A 14228-nucleotide genomic window follows, 5' to 3' on the forward strand; every position below is an offset into this window, starting at 1 on the left:
ACTTATTTTGCAAGAACCACACGGGAGACAAGTAAGTCCTTTAAGACACCTGCAGGTGGAGAGTCCTGTACGCACAGCGATGTTCGAATGGAGGTCTGACTCTCAGCTCCTGCAAGAGCATTTTTATTAAGAGAAACAGGGTGGGGGTACGAGTGGACTGAAGAGAGAAAGCCCTTGTCCTCTAGTCAAAACATATCAGGGGGTGTTTTCCGACCTTGTGTAGGATGGGACAAGCTAGGTTATTTATTACCGGTGGCATTCCAACATAATCATACCATAAGGATAATCTGAAAAACCCTGACAGGTGTGGTGAAACTTGTCCTCTGCGTGTGATTTGGGGGAGAGGGGAGCAGTGATCAGTTGGTGATCTAATTGCAACCCTTAATGCTGAGTGCCAAGCAGTGAGGCAATGGCTCCCATTTTGGAAAGCACAACCTTCCAGTCTCAGGGCGGACGCTGTACCACGAGGTGACCGAGCTGAGCGTTACCATTTGAATCCACCACAAGACGACGGTCACGTACAATTGAGTCGCATTGGAGCGCAGGATGAAATGTCTTCAAAGTTGTCGTTTTGCACCATTTGTCTCGGTGCAAACTTTCCAATCTGCAGCGCTTGACGCGACGTCACTTGCACAGAACTCTCCCATCGGCGGGTGAATTTTGTTGGCAACTGGGCCGGCCGTACGACCCCCCCTCCCGAGAGCCAAGGAGGATTCGGCGCGCCGACGGCAGCAGAACCGCAGGCTCCATTTTAAAGCGGTGTTTGTCATGGGTCCAATTGGGCAGCGGCGCACGTAATGCGCGTCGGCTACCAATACACACTCAGTCAGTCTCAGTGTTTGAAGAGTTGCATTTGATTAAGATGAGCTCTACAACCTTGCGTTCGCGGTGCATCACGTAACGTGGAGCACTGGTTGCTCATCGTGTGGAATTTGAAGCGGGTTCAGCCAACGCTAAAAGCTACGGGTCCAAACTTTCCCCAGCACGTGTCCAATGGCCTCCAGGGAATGAAGGAAGGAAGGAAGGAAGGAATGATTGGCCACATCAGACAGAAGCTCTCTCGCCAGCGTGTATTCTGGTGTGTGTTGTCAAATTTCCCTTATTGAAGAAAGCGTTCCCGCAAACCGTACACGTATAACGTTTCTTGACAACGTGGATCCCAGCGTGTCGTTTGAAGTCTTCCTTTTGCGCAAACCTCTGACCGCAATCCGAGCAGGCGAACGATCTCTCTCTGGCGTGCGTTCCCGTGTGCCGTTTTAAGTTTCCCTTTTCGGGGAATCGTTTGCCGCAAACTGAACAGGCAAAGGGTTTCTCTCCTGTGTGGCTTCTGGCGTGTGTTGCCAGGCTTCTCTTGTGAGAAAATCTTTTGCTGCAAAAGGCGCATGCAAAAGGTTTCTCTCCGGTGTGTATCCTCGCGTGACTGCTGAGAGTTCCCCTCTGAGAAAAGCTTTGACCACAAAGCGAGCACGCAAAAGGTTTCTCTCCAGTGTGCGTTCTCGTGTGCAGTTTTAAGATTTTGGCCTCAGAGAATCGCTTGCCACAAAGTGAGCATGCAAAAGGTTTCACTCCGGTGTGCATTCTCACGTGCTGTTTCAAACTGCCCTTATAGGCGTAGCTTTTGCCGCACTGGGAACATTGCCAGCGTTTGGCGTCAGCGCCGCACCTCACGTGATCTTCACAGCCACGGTCGTCATGGCCCTCCCGAGCGTGAGGAGAGCGAGCTGGTGCTGCCGCCGGCGCCGCCTCGTCGTCGTCGCTACCTGACACCGGCGCAGAGAGTCCCTCCTCCGCAGGGGACGACGCGCCGCCACCTCGCGTTGTCACACGTCGACTGGACTGGCTGCCGCCGGGAGGCTCCGCCCCTCCGCCTGGACCTTCGTCTCCATCGCCTTCACTCTTGAGCGAGACCCGGGCGGACGGCCACCTGGTGACGTGCTCCTCCTGCTCTTCTTCCTTAACGCAAAGAGGCCCTGTTGGAGAGAGGGAGGGCCATTTCAATGTAAATGTTCCTCATAACTTGGCTAATTATTGTAAAATAGAAGGATGCGCTCCAGCGTCAATGGTAAATCAGTGACATTCACAAAAAAACAATAAGTACATACACTGAAAATGTAAAAGTAGTACAAAGATTCAGCACGATTGTTTCTGGGAATGTTCAGAACGTTTTCTTGGAGTGAGCGAGCGGCATACTTTTTGCTTTTGCAAGCTCGTATTTCCATTGGCTTGCCCAACTCCTGGCAACAGACACCTGAAACGTTTTCAGCAACGGGCGGGGTGCGGCTTGCCTGACTGTGTGTGGGAGATGCCAATCGGCAGCGGAGGAAGGCGTGCAAACAAACCTGCGCTGTGAGCTCTTGGCTGCTGCGGCTCGCAAGCGGCGTCGAGTCCTTGTCGCTCCTTGTCGTCTTTGGCCCCACAAATCCCCTCCTCCTCGCACTCCGCTGTCCTTGTTGCGCACATTTTCACACGACCCCCACTGCAGTGCCGCCCGGCGGCCGATCACAAGGGCGTGTCTTTCGGGGGCAAGCCTGGCTAGGCTAGGCTAGGCTAGGCTAGGCTAAGCTAGGCTAGGCTAGGCTCGGCTCGGCTAAGCTAAGCTAAGAGCAGCTAAGCTCGGCCGAGACGCTTCAGCGGCCACACACGGCTTCCGTCGAAGCCCAACATTTGCACAATGCGGTCGCTTCCAGGCTTGTCGTGATTGGAGCTCTTATGCGCCTTGGCTTCTTCTGACGTCATCAACTCGCGCCCGCGGTGGTGAGGTGACGTCAGCAAAAAGACGGACGCGAACGGGATTTCCGCCATCTTGCAACGATTCAAAGTCACATATGATTTCTTACTGTGTTGAATTTGAGTAGCGAAAAGAGTGTTCAAATAAAGGTAGCGAATTAAGGATTCCGCTTCCTTCCCCTTGTGGAGCTTGCTCACACACCACGACCAAACACTTTTGGGGTCCACAAGTGTAACAAGACTAAGGAAGAGCAGTGCTTGAAGGGCCACAAATCCATTTGGAGTTCTTTTTAGCCCTGTCCACACCACACCACACCACAAAAGCAAAATGTACTGCTCTCTGGCAACCGACCGCTCAGGGCGTGCTCGCTCTGCCTTTTGCCCCCCCCCCCCCCCACGCCAGCCGGGACAGACGCCGCTCCGGCCGGCCCTGAACAGAATGAGCCATCCTTCCTGTGCTGTGTTCGGTTCCGTTTGGGCCCAGGTCCCGAGTATCCCCGTCAACACATGACACTTGGTCTTCTCGGCTTTGCCCCTGTTGACTTTTTACATCAACTCTTTTGGACCGGGCGAACAACCGCCACTCGGGCCTAGTCGGTATGGGGAAGGTCAAAGGTCGGCCGCTGTGGTAGCGAGAGAGAGAGAGAGAGAGAGAGAGAGCGGACAGGCTGGCCGAAGGAGCGCAGATCACACGAGAGCAAAAAAAGGTGCGCTTAGCGGCGAGGGTTACGTCATACAAGGGGGACTCTTCTAAATAGAGACAGGGATGTGATCGTCGATGTTCGGAACCTTACATTGCCACCCTAGGCTCTGGAACAGTAGGTGGCGCTAATGCGGCAGGCAACGTAGAGGAGTCGCGGCGCCGCGTCTTCCGCACAAGGTGACATGAGGAGAACAAAAAAAAGGCAGCCGCAAGCAAGCGTTTGATAGCCAGATTTGGGGGCGCGGTCCACCTGCGAGGCCCCTCCCCCTCCCTGGCGCAGGTATTTGAAAGTGCCACACACACGTCCTCACGCCCGCATGCGAGCACGCACGCATGCATACACGCATATGCCTTGATGGAGATTGACAGTCTGGTGGCCAACAGGGCTCTCGTCAGGGCCAGAGAAGGTACGAGGCACCCCGTTTGTCCCATCGCTTTCTTCTGATCGCTAACGCTTAGAGGCGCCCAGATGGGGCTGGCCGCAGTTCTTCCGCGTTCCCATTGCCGTGGCGCGCAAACGGCCAGCGTTTGCCACCTTGACCTGGTGACCTTGTCACCTCGGTGACCTGCTTCCTTCCTTGCTTCCTTCCTTGCTTCCTTCCTTGCTTCCTTCCTTGCTTCCTTGCTCCCTTCCTCGCTTCTGTCCTTTCTTCCTTCCACGCGTGTTAAAAGCCTTACATTTGGCTTTAGATGTCGGCAGGGCAGGAGACGACGTCACATGTCACGAAAATGTGGTCACGCAGGCTCGACCTGAGAGGCTAAAAATAGAACGGGCACAGCCAAACTTTCTCGTTGTGTCTCGTGCGTTACGGTGTGCGTGTGTGCGTGTGCGTGTGTGTGTGTGTGTGTGTGTGTGTGTGCGTGTGCGCGCGTGGGCGTGCAGGAGGCGGGACCAAAGGCCGAAGCTGGAAATGGCAGGAGATGCTTCGCTTCCCGCACATCAGTCGATGCAGCAACCTGGCCGCCAGCATAGGTGCGTGCTGGCGCTGAGTGGCCGGCGCTGTGCGCGGCGGGCGCGCGGGATGTCACTTTGTGTATGTATGTGTGCGTGCGTTCGTTCAGTGCGGGACTTCTGGGACATATGTGTGGTGCAGCCCATCGGACGAAAACTCTTTGACCAGTTCTGTCACAGCCGAGGTGAACTACAAAAGTACGGGGAGCTGCGTCAGGCTCTGGTACAGAAACATAGCTGCGCACGCACACACGCACGCACGCACGCACGCACGCACCCACGCACCCACGCACCCACGCACACTCACGCAGGCATGCCCGACACTCTGCAAACAAGGCCTTGAAGTCAGGATTTCAAATGACAGTTGTGGCGTTAGCTCTTGAAAGTTTGCTGCGGGTCATTTGACACACGCTTCCTTTTGTCTGCAGGACCAATTCAAGTTGCAGCGGGATGAAAAGAGACGAGCATTCGGACTTGACATCATTCAAGAGTTCTTCACGATTCACGTGTGTGGATTCACGCAAGCACGTCGTCCTCCCGTGTGTGCACGTCTTCACCTCTTTGCACACGTGTGTTCAGACGGCCCGCTTTGTCGCCGTGGTGTCCAAACACAAGCGAAGCTGCATGTGGAGTCTGGATCACGAACCCTGCAGCGACGTTTTTGCGGGCTGCACCGAGTACGTCCCGGCGTGCGTTGCCGCCGCCGCCGCCGTCGCCGCCGCCGCCGCCGCCGCCGCCGCCGCCGCCGCCGTCGGGCTTTACAGGCTGCCGTTGACAGACGCCTTCTTGTGTTTAGCGATCTTCACGCCTTCCTCAGCCAAGAACCTTTTGAGCAGTTTCAGCACAGCATGTACTTTGACCGCTTCGTCCAGTGGAAGATGCTCGAAAGGTGAGCGAGCCATTGACCGATTCATTGATCGAGCGACCGATTGCTCGTCAAACGATCCATCCGTATTTGTCTTCCAGGCGCCCGGTCACCAAGAACGACTTCCGGCAGTACAGAGTGTTGGGCAAAGGAGGCTTCGGGGAGGTGACTTCCTCATTCCTGCTCTGCTCGTTAGCTAGGGGGAAACACTTCAAAGGTTTGGGGCGCCAACGCAGATCGAGAGCGTCACGTTGAACTTTGCGGCCTGGCTTCGGTTTCGGGCTTTTAAACCAGGGACCGACCCCCTGCAGAGTCCAAGTGCTTAGTCTTTAGTGGCTCCGGTGTCCCCAAGTCCATCCATGTGGTAGTCCGTTGAAGCAAAGGAGCAGCCCGCGCGCACAAATCTTGACATGGCCTTGGTTTAGGTGTGGGCGTGTAAGGTGCGGGCCACGGGGATGATGTACGCCTGCAAGAAGCTGGAGAAGACGCACGTGAAGAAGCGGCGAGGCGAGGCCATGGCGCTCAACGAGAAGGAGATCCTGGAGAGCGTCGACAGTCGCTTTGTGGTGAGAGGGCAGGCACGGCGCTGGGGTGCCGTTATTGCTGGAGCCTCTGACGCGGCCTCCGCCTCAGGTCAACCTGGCGTACGCCTACGAGACCAAACACGACCTGTGCATGGTTCTCACCATGATGAGCGGCGGCGACCTCAACTTTCACATCTACAACATGGGCCCGGCCGGACTGGACGCCGAGCGCGTGCGATTGTACGCCGCCGAGATTTGTTGCGGCCTCGTGCACCTCCACCGCAAGTCCATCATTTACAGGTGAGCCTCGCCGACTGACCGCCGGCCGGACGGCCGGACGGCCGGACGGACGGATCCCCGTGAGGATCCTTTCCGATCGTTGTCGGCCATTTTTTTTCGTTTTACGGGACACCCGTCATCTATGCCTGCACGGCACCTATAGGTGCATTCCACCGGCCTCTGACACCAAGCGCCATCTTGTCTTTCAGGGACCTGAAGCCCGAAAACATCTTGTTGGACGAACACGGTGCGCAAACACGCAACTATTTTTAGCTAGGACAGCGCGACGTATTTTTTTGTCGTTGTTGTCTTGCTTTCTTGCTTTCCTTCCTTCTCCTGAGCAGGAAGCAAGGCTTCATTGGGCGTGGTGGCCTACTCTAATTGACACGTGACCTCGAAAACACCCGAAGCTCACATTCCCGCTTAATTACAAGGCAACTCCCTCTTCTCTCCGGTTTGTCGGCACAGGGCACATCAGGATCTCCGACCTGGGCCTGGCCGTTCGGGTGTCGGAAAGCGGAGTGGTGCAGGGCCGCGTGGGCACGCTGGGGTACATGGGTTAGTGGCTCCGCTTTGCGGAAGGCTGAAGCGTGCTGGGTTTTCCCACTCAAATCTTCCTTCCGTCCAGCCCCGGAGGTGATCCGCCACGAGTATTACGGCGCCAGTGTCGACTGGTGGGGTCTGGGCTGCCTCATCTACGAGATGACGGCGGGCCGCCCCGTCTTCAGGATGAAGGGCGAGCACCCCAAAAAGGCCGAGATGGAGAAAAGGATCGAGACCGAGCGGGAGGAGTACGGCGAGCGCTTTGGACCGCACGCCAGAGACATCTGCTCGCAGGTCGGTGGTGGTGGTGGTGGTGGTGGTGGTGGTGGTGGTGGTGGTGGTGGTGGGAAGCGTTGAACGCTGGGAACTGCACTCTTGGCCTTTAATCCCAAAGTCAAAGTGGCACACAAAGGTCAAGGATCTGACAATGGTCAATCGAACTCCCGAGCGAGCGATCCGACGACTAATGAGTAAGGAAGCGACTCGAAACGGCCAAGGTGCCACGCATTCAACTGACTGACCGAGCGGCCTAACAATCAAACGATCAGCCAGTCGTCCGAACGATTGCGATCGAGGGCTCTCGGTCCAATTGACCGCTGGTCGGTTATTGGAATGACTGGTTGGTTCACATCAATGGATGGCTTGGGCCATTTTGTCAAGGACTTAGGTGACTGCTCAGCTGATGAGCCGCTTGAGCGATTGGTCGCTTTGGGTAAGAGTTGTCCGTCCCTGGGGGTGCGCTCGCCAGGCCTCTCTTGACGGGCAGCCAAGGTTGCTAAGCAACCGCTCCAAAAGGCCTCATTGGTTGAGGTGAATCCATTTGTATTGAAGGTACAGCGCCAAAGTGCAGTTGCCGCCGCCGCCACCGCCGCTCAGCTTTGGGGATTGCCTGGCTGCCTGCCAGGACTTGAATGAGCCACGCTCCACTTTGCCGCCTTTTCTATAGCTGCTGGTCAAAGACCCCAACAGGAGGCTGGGCTGCCAGGCGTCAGGAGGCCGAGACGTTCAGACGCATCCTTTCTTCCGGGAAATCAACTTCCGCATGCTGGAGGCGGGGCTAGTGGAGGCTTCCTTTATGCCCGATGTAAGCCATGCCGCCGCCGCCGCCGCCGCCGCCCCCCATTTGCTGCTTTCCCCGTCGTCGTGAGTGAGGCCCTTTGCGGTGGCGCGCAGCCCCGGCTGGTTTACTGCAGCGACGTGCAGGACATCGAGGAGTTTGCCGCGGTGAGGGGCGTCACCATCAACCAAGACGACAACAACTTCTACGTCAGATTCTGCACGGGAAGCGTTCCCATCGCCTGGCAGAACGAGGCCAGTCACCCGACGCCCGGCCCGGCCCGGCCCAGTCTGAAGTTGACTCTGTGTCGCTTTTCCCTCTTCTTCCGTAGCTCATCGAGACGGGCTGTTTCGACGAGCTTAACGTCTTTGGACCCGACGGTTCCCGACCTCAAGACTTGGAGTGGACGCAAGCGCCTGAAAGTCCAAAGAACGGCCTGTTCAACAAGATCTTCCGCAAATTAGTGAGTTGGGCTTGGATTTGGGTTTTTTTTTTTGACCTCCGAGACCTTCCAATTCCACTGACGCGCCTTCCCGCGAGGAAACAAGAGTCTGGGATCCGTGGTGCTTTCCTCCGTCAAGCCCTTGGGCCAAGGCTCCAAATCAGAGCCGGCCGGGAGGTCGGAGCTCCTCTGATGAGATGAGTGGGGGACGGGGCGCGTGGCGCAACCGCTCTTGTTTTCATTCGCTGGTTCAACTGTCCAAAAGTAGCGTTCTTGTCAGGGTGGCCAATCGTCTTCAAATTGCTCTCATGTGTGTCTGTCCCCACAGCACCCCCCAGAGGTGACAGAGGAGGCACGCCGCAGCCCCACACCCAACAACGACATGGCGTCGGGAATGGTGTCTGCTCCTAACTGAAGGCTTTCAAACGGACGTGCCGCCACCGTTTGCCGCACTGCTTTGTAAATGGACTAGACAGCCAAGGCCGAGGGATTTTGTTTCCTTCTGCGGGTCTTTGTCACACGTTGCTTCTATTATTGGTTGAAAACTTCATTTCAAGCTCATCTCCCGCATTTAACCTGGCCAATAAACGATTTGATTTCAAAGTGCGCCGGCAGTGAGCATCATTTACACGGCCTCGCCTTCTCGCAAAACTTTTCTCTCGCTCCGAAGTCAAACACGAGCAACTTGAGCCACGTCTCCGGAACGCCCGCCCGCTCATCCGTCCGCCCCTTACGCCAGAGATGGCTCTGCTCATTTTTCAACCGGCTCCAAATGATCCCATCTGACTTTGTTGCTCCGAGAGAAGTATTTATTCACGACTACGGCAGCGATGTACAGACGGAACATTGGAAAGCTTTGGTCGGACATTTCCGCCTCATCCCTCCCAGGGCGGGCTGCGTCGTCCGTCCACCTCCGTCTCCACGTGGTACAAGGCGTCGGCCAGCGTGTGCTCGATGACGGCGCCCCAGCCCATGTCGCTCATCTGCAAAGCACAGAGTGTGAGGAAGGCGGCGCCGCCCGCCCGCCCGCCGGCAGGCGCTTGCTTACCGGCTGGAAGGCCACATCCTCAGGGGCGTGCTTGAAGCGTGGCCCAAAGTTGACCGACACCTGAAGGGTTGAGCCGCATTGTGCGCCATTGAAAAGAGTTCACAAGGAAGCGTTTGGTTCGGATGATTCATGCAAGATGGAGAATCCGCATCATTCAGTCCAAAGACAAACTCCATGTAAGCAACAAATAGAATGGGGGGGGGGGGAAGCGTGAAATATTTTTGGCATGCAACGTTGAGGTGGACTCGCGGTTGGCCAAGGCGGGACCCACCGTGCAGCTCTTGTAGAGGGAGATGGCCGGGAAGTAGATTCCTTCAAACAGGTTCTCGAAAGCCACGCCTTGGCTGGCGCCGTTCTTGTAGAACACCATCTGCCGGTAGGCGGGTCAGTGACAAGCGCCCGCATGCATCGTCAACTTCTTCTCATTCAGCGCAAAAAATGTTTGCTGAGCAGCGGGCTGGCTCCTCCTCACCCTGCTGGGGCTCGTGGTCTTCAGGCTCTTCTCGGCTTTGTCCACGTAGTCCTTCTCCTCAAAGTACAAGTAGCTCTTGAACTTGATGAGTGCCTGCAAACAAGAGAGCAAGCGGTCAGGTCAGGTGGGGTGGGGGGTTGCTCCGAGGGCGGACGGGCGGGGGGGCTTGACCTTGTCCTTGTAGGTGTCGGGCAGCGCTCGAGCCGTCTCGGTGCGCTCGGGCAGCACGATGAGGAAGCCCAGAGTGTCTCCTTGGCCGTAGCCTGCCGAGTAGCGCTTGCCCAGGGACTGGTGGAAGCGGGTGCCCTTCTTGCTGCGCCACGAGTAGCTGAACTTGTCGTAGCCCAGCGGCGCCTGCAGGTTACCTGCGCACGCCAACACCGCAACTTACAAGTGAGGCGCCGCCACCGCCGCCGGCAGAGATTTCCTTCCACGGTCACGAACAGGCGCTACGTTGGGTCAGCGCGAGGGTCGCCTAGCCTAGCCTGGCCTGGCCTGGCCTGGCCTGGCCTGGCCTGGCCGTTTCAGCTCCTCGGAGCACGGCCCACGCCATCCCGCAGACGCCGACAGGCAGCAACTCACCCAGAGGCTGGGACCAGCCGAGGCGGGCGGCCGTGTCGGGCGGCATGTCTTCTACGGACACCTCAAAGTACCAGGAGCCCTTGCGCACGCCGTGGGAGGCGCGCACCATGGAGTAGCCCTTCTCGCCCGTCACCGTCAGACGGTCGTCGGAGATCTTCAGCTGGGGCGCTTTTGGGAAGGAACCGTCAATCGAAATCAGGTTCCGACAGGAAGAGGAGCCAGAAGGCAGCACATTCGGAGGCCGCCGCGTCATTATGTCGAGAGCGGCGAGCTTCCATTACGGTCGACCAAATTCGCCACGCGCAAACTATGTGGCGCTGAGTCAAAGAGCTCCATTTGAACAAACGCAATGCTTTGGCGCGCGAAGCCCACATTCATTTCATGAACCTCGGTCGTGCAGAGCCAGCAGAACGCGCTCGTACAGACAGGCCCGGTACAGGTCGCCGGGGATGGGCTTGCCGGCCCAGCAGTCCAGCTCCAGCTTCTCGGGGTCGGGGGCGTGCGGGTCCGGCTCGGCCAGGATGTAGCGGTAGCCGTCCTTGTTGAAGGGGTGCTCCAGAGGGTAGCCGTGGGGGGGCAGGCGTTGCGCCGAGAAGAGCGGGTCGCTGCGGAGGAACCGCACGTTCACCGAACGTCACCTTCTAAGCGTGGTCTTTTCTCGCCGTCGGCGGCGTACCTCCGAGTGCGCTTGGTGGCGCCGGCGGTGGCGCCCTCTTGCTGTTGCTGCTGCTGCTGCTGCTGCTGCTTGCGCTTGGCTCCTCGTCCTTTCCCCGCCACTGGAGCCAGAGCGCCTTGGAGCCAGAACGGCGCCAGTCACAACATTTGCCTTTCCAAACGTCGAAAAGAGCCTTCACCTGAGTAAGAGGATCCACCTGGAAGACACAATCACGGTCAGTGGCGTCTTGCCGCCAAAGGAAACTTGTACTGACCGACCGTTGAGGCCTCCGGCAGCGGTGGCGGCGCTGCCGCCGCCGGGCGCAGGGGCCGACTGCCTCTGGGAGTCGTAGGAGGGGCCGATGGTCCCCAGGTCCTGCGCGAGAGACGACAACAATCAATTGGGGGAAGAGGAGGGCCTTGCACGCCCGGCCCAGGCTGGTTACCTGGTCCAGCAGGCCAAACTTGGGGTAGTCCTCCTCGGAATCTTTGCTGCCGGGGTCGGGGTGTTCCTTCACCAGAAAAACGTCGCGCTCTTTGCTCTGGAACAGGAGCAAAAAAAAAAGCAGCAGCGTGAGGGCTCGGCGAGGACGGCGAGGACGGCGAGGCGCTACCATGGTTTTCACGATGTTGTTGGGCCACGTCAGCTTGCCGGGTCTCTGGCGGGTGGTCATGCACTCCCAGTACTTGTCGATGAACGGAATGATGTCCTGCGCGGTCAACCGACATGACAAAAAAACAACCGAGTCCCCCAAAGTGGACACGAGAGATGAACTGGGATCGGCTTGCTGCCTTTGTCAGAAAACAAGCAAAAATGCCCACAGGTGTGTGCGCGTGTGTGTGTGTGTGTGTGTGTTGTCTTTTTTTTTTGGGATTCAACATTTGCTCTGCTCAGAAATCAGAGACTACGTATTTGAAATCCACAGCAGTCACAAAACACAACTGCACATACGTTTGTGGAAAAATAGGTTCAAATGTTGGAAAGAAGCAAAGCTGGAGATGAGCAGGCATGGCGCCCTCTGGTGACAAACGGTGGTAATTGCTCGACTCCAAACGTTGGCTTTATACTCTTTTGCAGACGTTTGCGTCACTTACCTTGTCTTTGGAGAACATGGTCTTGGGATGCTCGTCTTGGCTCCTGGACCTCCAGGTCAGGTTGGCCAGTGCCGTCAAGCACATCTCCTTCAGGTCTGCGGGCAAAAAAAGCCGGCGGCGAGCAGCCGGTGAGCAGCCAAGAGGAGCGAGCGGCGACGAGCGGCGGCGACGCACTGGCTTGTTTCCTGAGGAAGTAGGTGTTGCCGCTGTGGTGGCAGACGTTGCAGTGGAACGCGTAGTTGGTCATGAAGGGCAGACAAGTCCTGCGGAGGAGACGGGCGGAACTTATTTTGGCTGGGCTGGACGGGACGGGACGGGAGGCCGCGCGCGAGCACCTTTGCATTCTGCAAACGCAACGGTGCCTTCCCGGCATCACGGCAACACTTTGACCCACCGCGGGAGTTGCGGTCTACGTACGCGGTGTTGATGGCGAAGGTGTCAGCGGTGAACCACTTGGTGCACAAGGCGCACTGCAGCTCCACCTCGCCCAGCTGCCGCCCGCTGTCCTCATCCCCGGAGCCGGTCAGCGCGTCCGCGGCCTCGCTCGCCCCGTCCTGCGGCGGCACGGCCACTAGTCACGTGACGTGGGCTCCAGGCCGGCGGGCCGTCGTCGGATACTTGCCAGGCCCTCCTTGCCGCCGGAAGCCTCCGCGTCCAAGCCGCCCGCAAGCTCCGTCGACGGCGCCTCGCTGCAGCAGAGTGGCACACTTTTCATCAACTCGTGACAACAACCTATGACTCGAGAAAAATTGGGTTCGTTAAACTGCATGCAAGGTAGGACTCAATGATCCGCTCCAATACTGAGACTGAATTGGCTTCTTTCTTTCTTTCTTTCTTTCTTTCTTTCTTTCTTCAAGAGTCGGGCTGATTGATCACGTCATTGACTTATGCGCCGTCATTGAGTCCAATAAATCAAGATGTTTCCCGGACGGCGCAAAGAAATAGGATAAAACCTCGGGCGAGGCGAGGCGAGGCGAGGAAAAGCCTGGCAGATGTCAACTTTGCATGGTCGTGTGAGATGCGTTGCGCAGTGCAAATGAAATGAGCATGTGTTAGAGGAGGAAAAGCGATTCTCCAGAAGGAATCCAATACAAGCGCTCCACTTAGGGATGAGCAAAAGCAACTCGACGAGGTCTGCAACATGACCACGGTTGATATTTCGCTCAAACTGCCGGTGCCGTCTTCGTTTGAGGCGGCTTTGGCGTCACGAGACGACGGTGAGCGAAGCCATTTGCTCCCCGTCAAACAAAGCTGGCCACTTGGCCCACCGCCGCCGGCAGCCAGGCAGGCAGGCAGGCAGGCAGGCAGGCAGGCAGGCATCTTCTCATCTCATCTTCTGCACTCCGACGACGTCTGCTCGCCAGCTTCAGAGGCCGGACGGTGCCGAGGCGAGGCGAGGCGAGGCGAGGCGAGGCGCGCTTCAGCTCTCGCCATTCAAATATGTCGAAACGCAAACGTACGTTGTGGCTGCGTCCGCTTGGATCTCCGCAGTGATGCTCGCCTCTGCTGCCGACGCCATGTTTGAATTGGTTGAGCAGGAAATATGGCGAGAGCGCCAGACGGGACGCGCGAGGGACCCGCTCGGCTCCACAGCGACACCCTTGACGCGGAGGACGAACGGCACTTTTGGGGGGGAGGAGTGTGCGGGGGCGTCACGTAAGAAAAGGTGGAAACGTCAGAAGAAAAAATCAAATCTCCCCCCCAGTCATGACGCCGTAACGAAAACCACAAGTTTTTTCAGTCTCTTATGAGAAATGGTCTGAATATCCGGGCAGTCCAGCTTGTTGCGCAGATGTTTTTTTTCTTCCTCTGGCGTGACAAGAAAAAGTCAGCAATGAGAAACAGATGAAGACCAAAGTAAACAAAGACACTGACTGCTAGCTTGCATGAGAAGATGCGATAAGCAGGCAAGAAAACAAAAACAGCACGCACATGTCCAATGTTGCCTCCAAAAAAAACCCCTGATTGGCCAGAAGAAATCCAACAAAACAATCTACACTGGAGCACGCGCCCGTCCATATTTAGGGAAGCCTCATTTCAAAGCTGCCTGACGTCATTTTAAAAAGCCATCTCTGGCTCAAATCCCTTTTAAAAAAAAAAAAGGCCAGTGTTGAAACCACATTTTGAAAACCTATGCCATTCTCCAAACTTTTATTTGAAGCCCTGATCATAGAAAGATCAACGTTGACTTCAAATTGTAATTGAGAGTCGTGCAGTGAGGAACCTCATTTGAAAGACCGTCTTGATCTTGATTGGAAAATTGATTTGCATCACGACTTCAAATT

At 56.8% G+C, this 14228-nt stretch overlaps 3 protein-coding genes across 4 annotated transcripts; 1 reads left to right on the forward strand and 2 right to left on the reverse strand.

The window, feature by feature from the left end:
• Positions 1–36: 36 nt before the first annotated feature.
• On the reverse strand, positions 37–3097 carry LOC148389209 (uncharacterized). The gene is made up of 2 exons (XM_088392755.1): positions 2340–3097; positions 37–1970 (listed from the first exon to the last, which is right to left on the reverse strand). Exons 1-2 carry the CDS (start codon positions 2458–2460, stop codon positions 1045–1047), a joined length of 1047 nt encoding a protein of 348 aa, XP_088248881.1. The 5' UTR covers positions 2461–3097; the 3' UTR covers positions 37–1044.
• A 585-nt stretch (positions 3098–3682) lies between these two features.
• Positions 3683–8698, forward strand: LOC148389210 (G protein-coupled receptor kinase 5-like). Of its 2 annotated transcripts, XM_088392739.1 has the most exons (16): positions 3683–3837; positions 4314–4403; positions 4493–4605; positions 4811–4888; positions 4962–5059; positions 5179–5271; positions 5349–5412; positions 5673–5813; positions 5881–6071; positions 6260–6297; positions 6519–6608; positions 6679–6887; positions 7540–7677; positions 7767–7904; positions 7982–8113; positions 8421–8698. In XM_088392739.1, exons 1-16 carry the CDS (start codon positions 3786–3788, stop codon positions 8505–8507), a joined length of 1752 nt encoding a protein of 583 aa, XP_088248865.1. In that variant the 5' UTR covers positions 3683–3785; the 3' UTR covers positions 8508–8698. The 2 variants fall into 2 exon arrangements, with proteins under 2 accessions (XP_088248865.1, XP_088248866.1); XM_088392740.1 differs by lacking the exons at positions 4314–4403; positions 4493–4605 and having other exon boundaries at positions 3766–3837.
• Positions 8699–8879: 181 nt separating this feature from the next.
• On the reverse strand, positions 8880–13898 carry ash2l (ash2 like, histone lysine methyltransferase complex subunit). The gene is made up of 17 exons (XM_088392738.1): positions 13404–13898; positions 12566–12632; positions 12361–12497; positions 12118–12206; positions 11944–12038; positions 11463–11558; positions 11295–11390; positions 11128–11224; positions 11049–11066; positions 10871–10985; positions 10582–10799; positions 10195–10362; positions 9784–9977; positions 9613–9705; positions 9412–9510; positions 9141–9200; positions 8880–9075 (listed from the first exon to the last, which is right to left on the reverse strand). The coding sequence occupies exons 1-17, from the start codon at positions 13460–13462 to the stop codon at positions 8968–8970; spliced, it is 1809 nt and encodes a 602-aa protein (XP_088248864.1). The 5' UTR covers positions 13463–13898; the 3' UTR covers positions 8880–8967.
• Positions 13899–14228: the final 330 nt, after the last annotated feature.

This window comes from Syngnathus floridae, chromosome 12 (genome assembly GCF_059516105.1).
Source record: "Syngnathus floridae isolate MCC-2025c chromosome 12, RoL_Sflo_1.0, whole genome shotgun sequence".
NCBI classification, from domain to species: domain Eukaryota; kingdom Metazoa; phylum Chordata; class Actinopteri; order Syngnathiformes; family Syngnathidae; genus Syngnathus; species Syngnathus floridae.

Excerpts from the sequence above, each read along its gene's own strand:
- LOC148389209 (XM_088392755.1), bottom strand. The coding sequence starts at position 2,460 with ATGTGCGCAACAAGGACAGCGGAGTGCGAGGAGGAGGGGATTTGTGGG. Across the intron at positions 1,971-2,339 it reads GCCAAGAGCTCACAGCGCAG|GGCCTCTTTGCGTTAAGGAA; the intron begins GTTTGTTTGCAC and ends TCTCTCCAACAG.
- LOC148389210 (XM_088392739.1), top strand. The coding sequence starts at position 3,786 with ATGGAGATTGACAGTCTGGTGGCCAACAGGGCTCTCGTCAGGGCCAGA. Across the intron at positions 4,404-4,492 it reads CAACCTGGCCGCCAGCATAG|TGCGGGACTTCTGGGACATA; the intron begins GTGCGTGCTGGC and ends GCGTTCGTTCAG. Across the intron at positions 6,072-6,259 it reads CGCAAGTCCATCATTTACAG|GGACCTGAAGCCCGAAAACA; the intron begins GTGAGCCTCGCC and ends CTTGTCTTTCAG.
- ash2l (XM_088392738.1), bottom strand. The coding sequence starts at position 13,462 with ATGGCGTCGGCAGCAGAGGCGAGCATCACTGCGGAGATCCAAGCGGAC. Across the intron at positions 12,207-12,360 it reads ACCTTCGCCATCAACACCGC|GACTTGTCTGCCCTTCATGA; the intron begins GTACGTAGACCG and ends TCTCCTCCGCAG. Across the intron at positions 9,511-9,612 it reads AGACCACGAGCCCCAGCAGG|ATGGTGTTCTACAAGAACGG; the intron begins GTGAGGAGGAGC and ends GCCTACCGGCAG.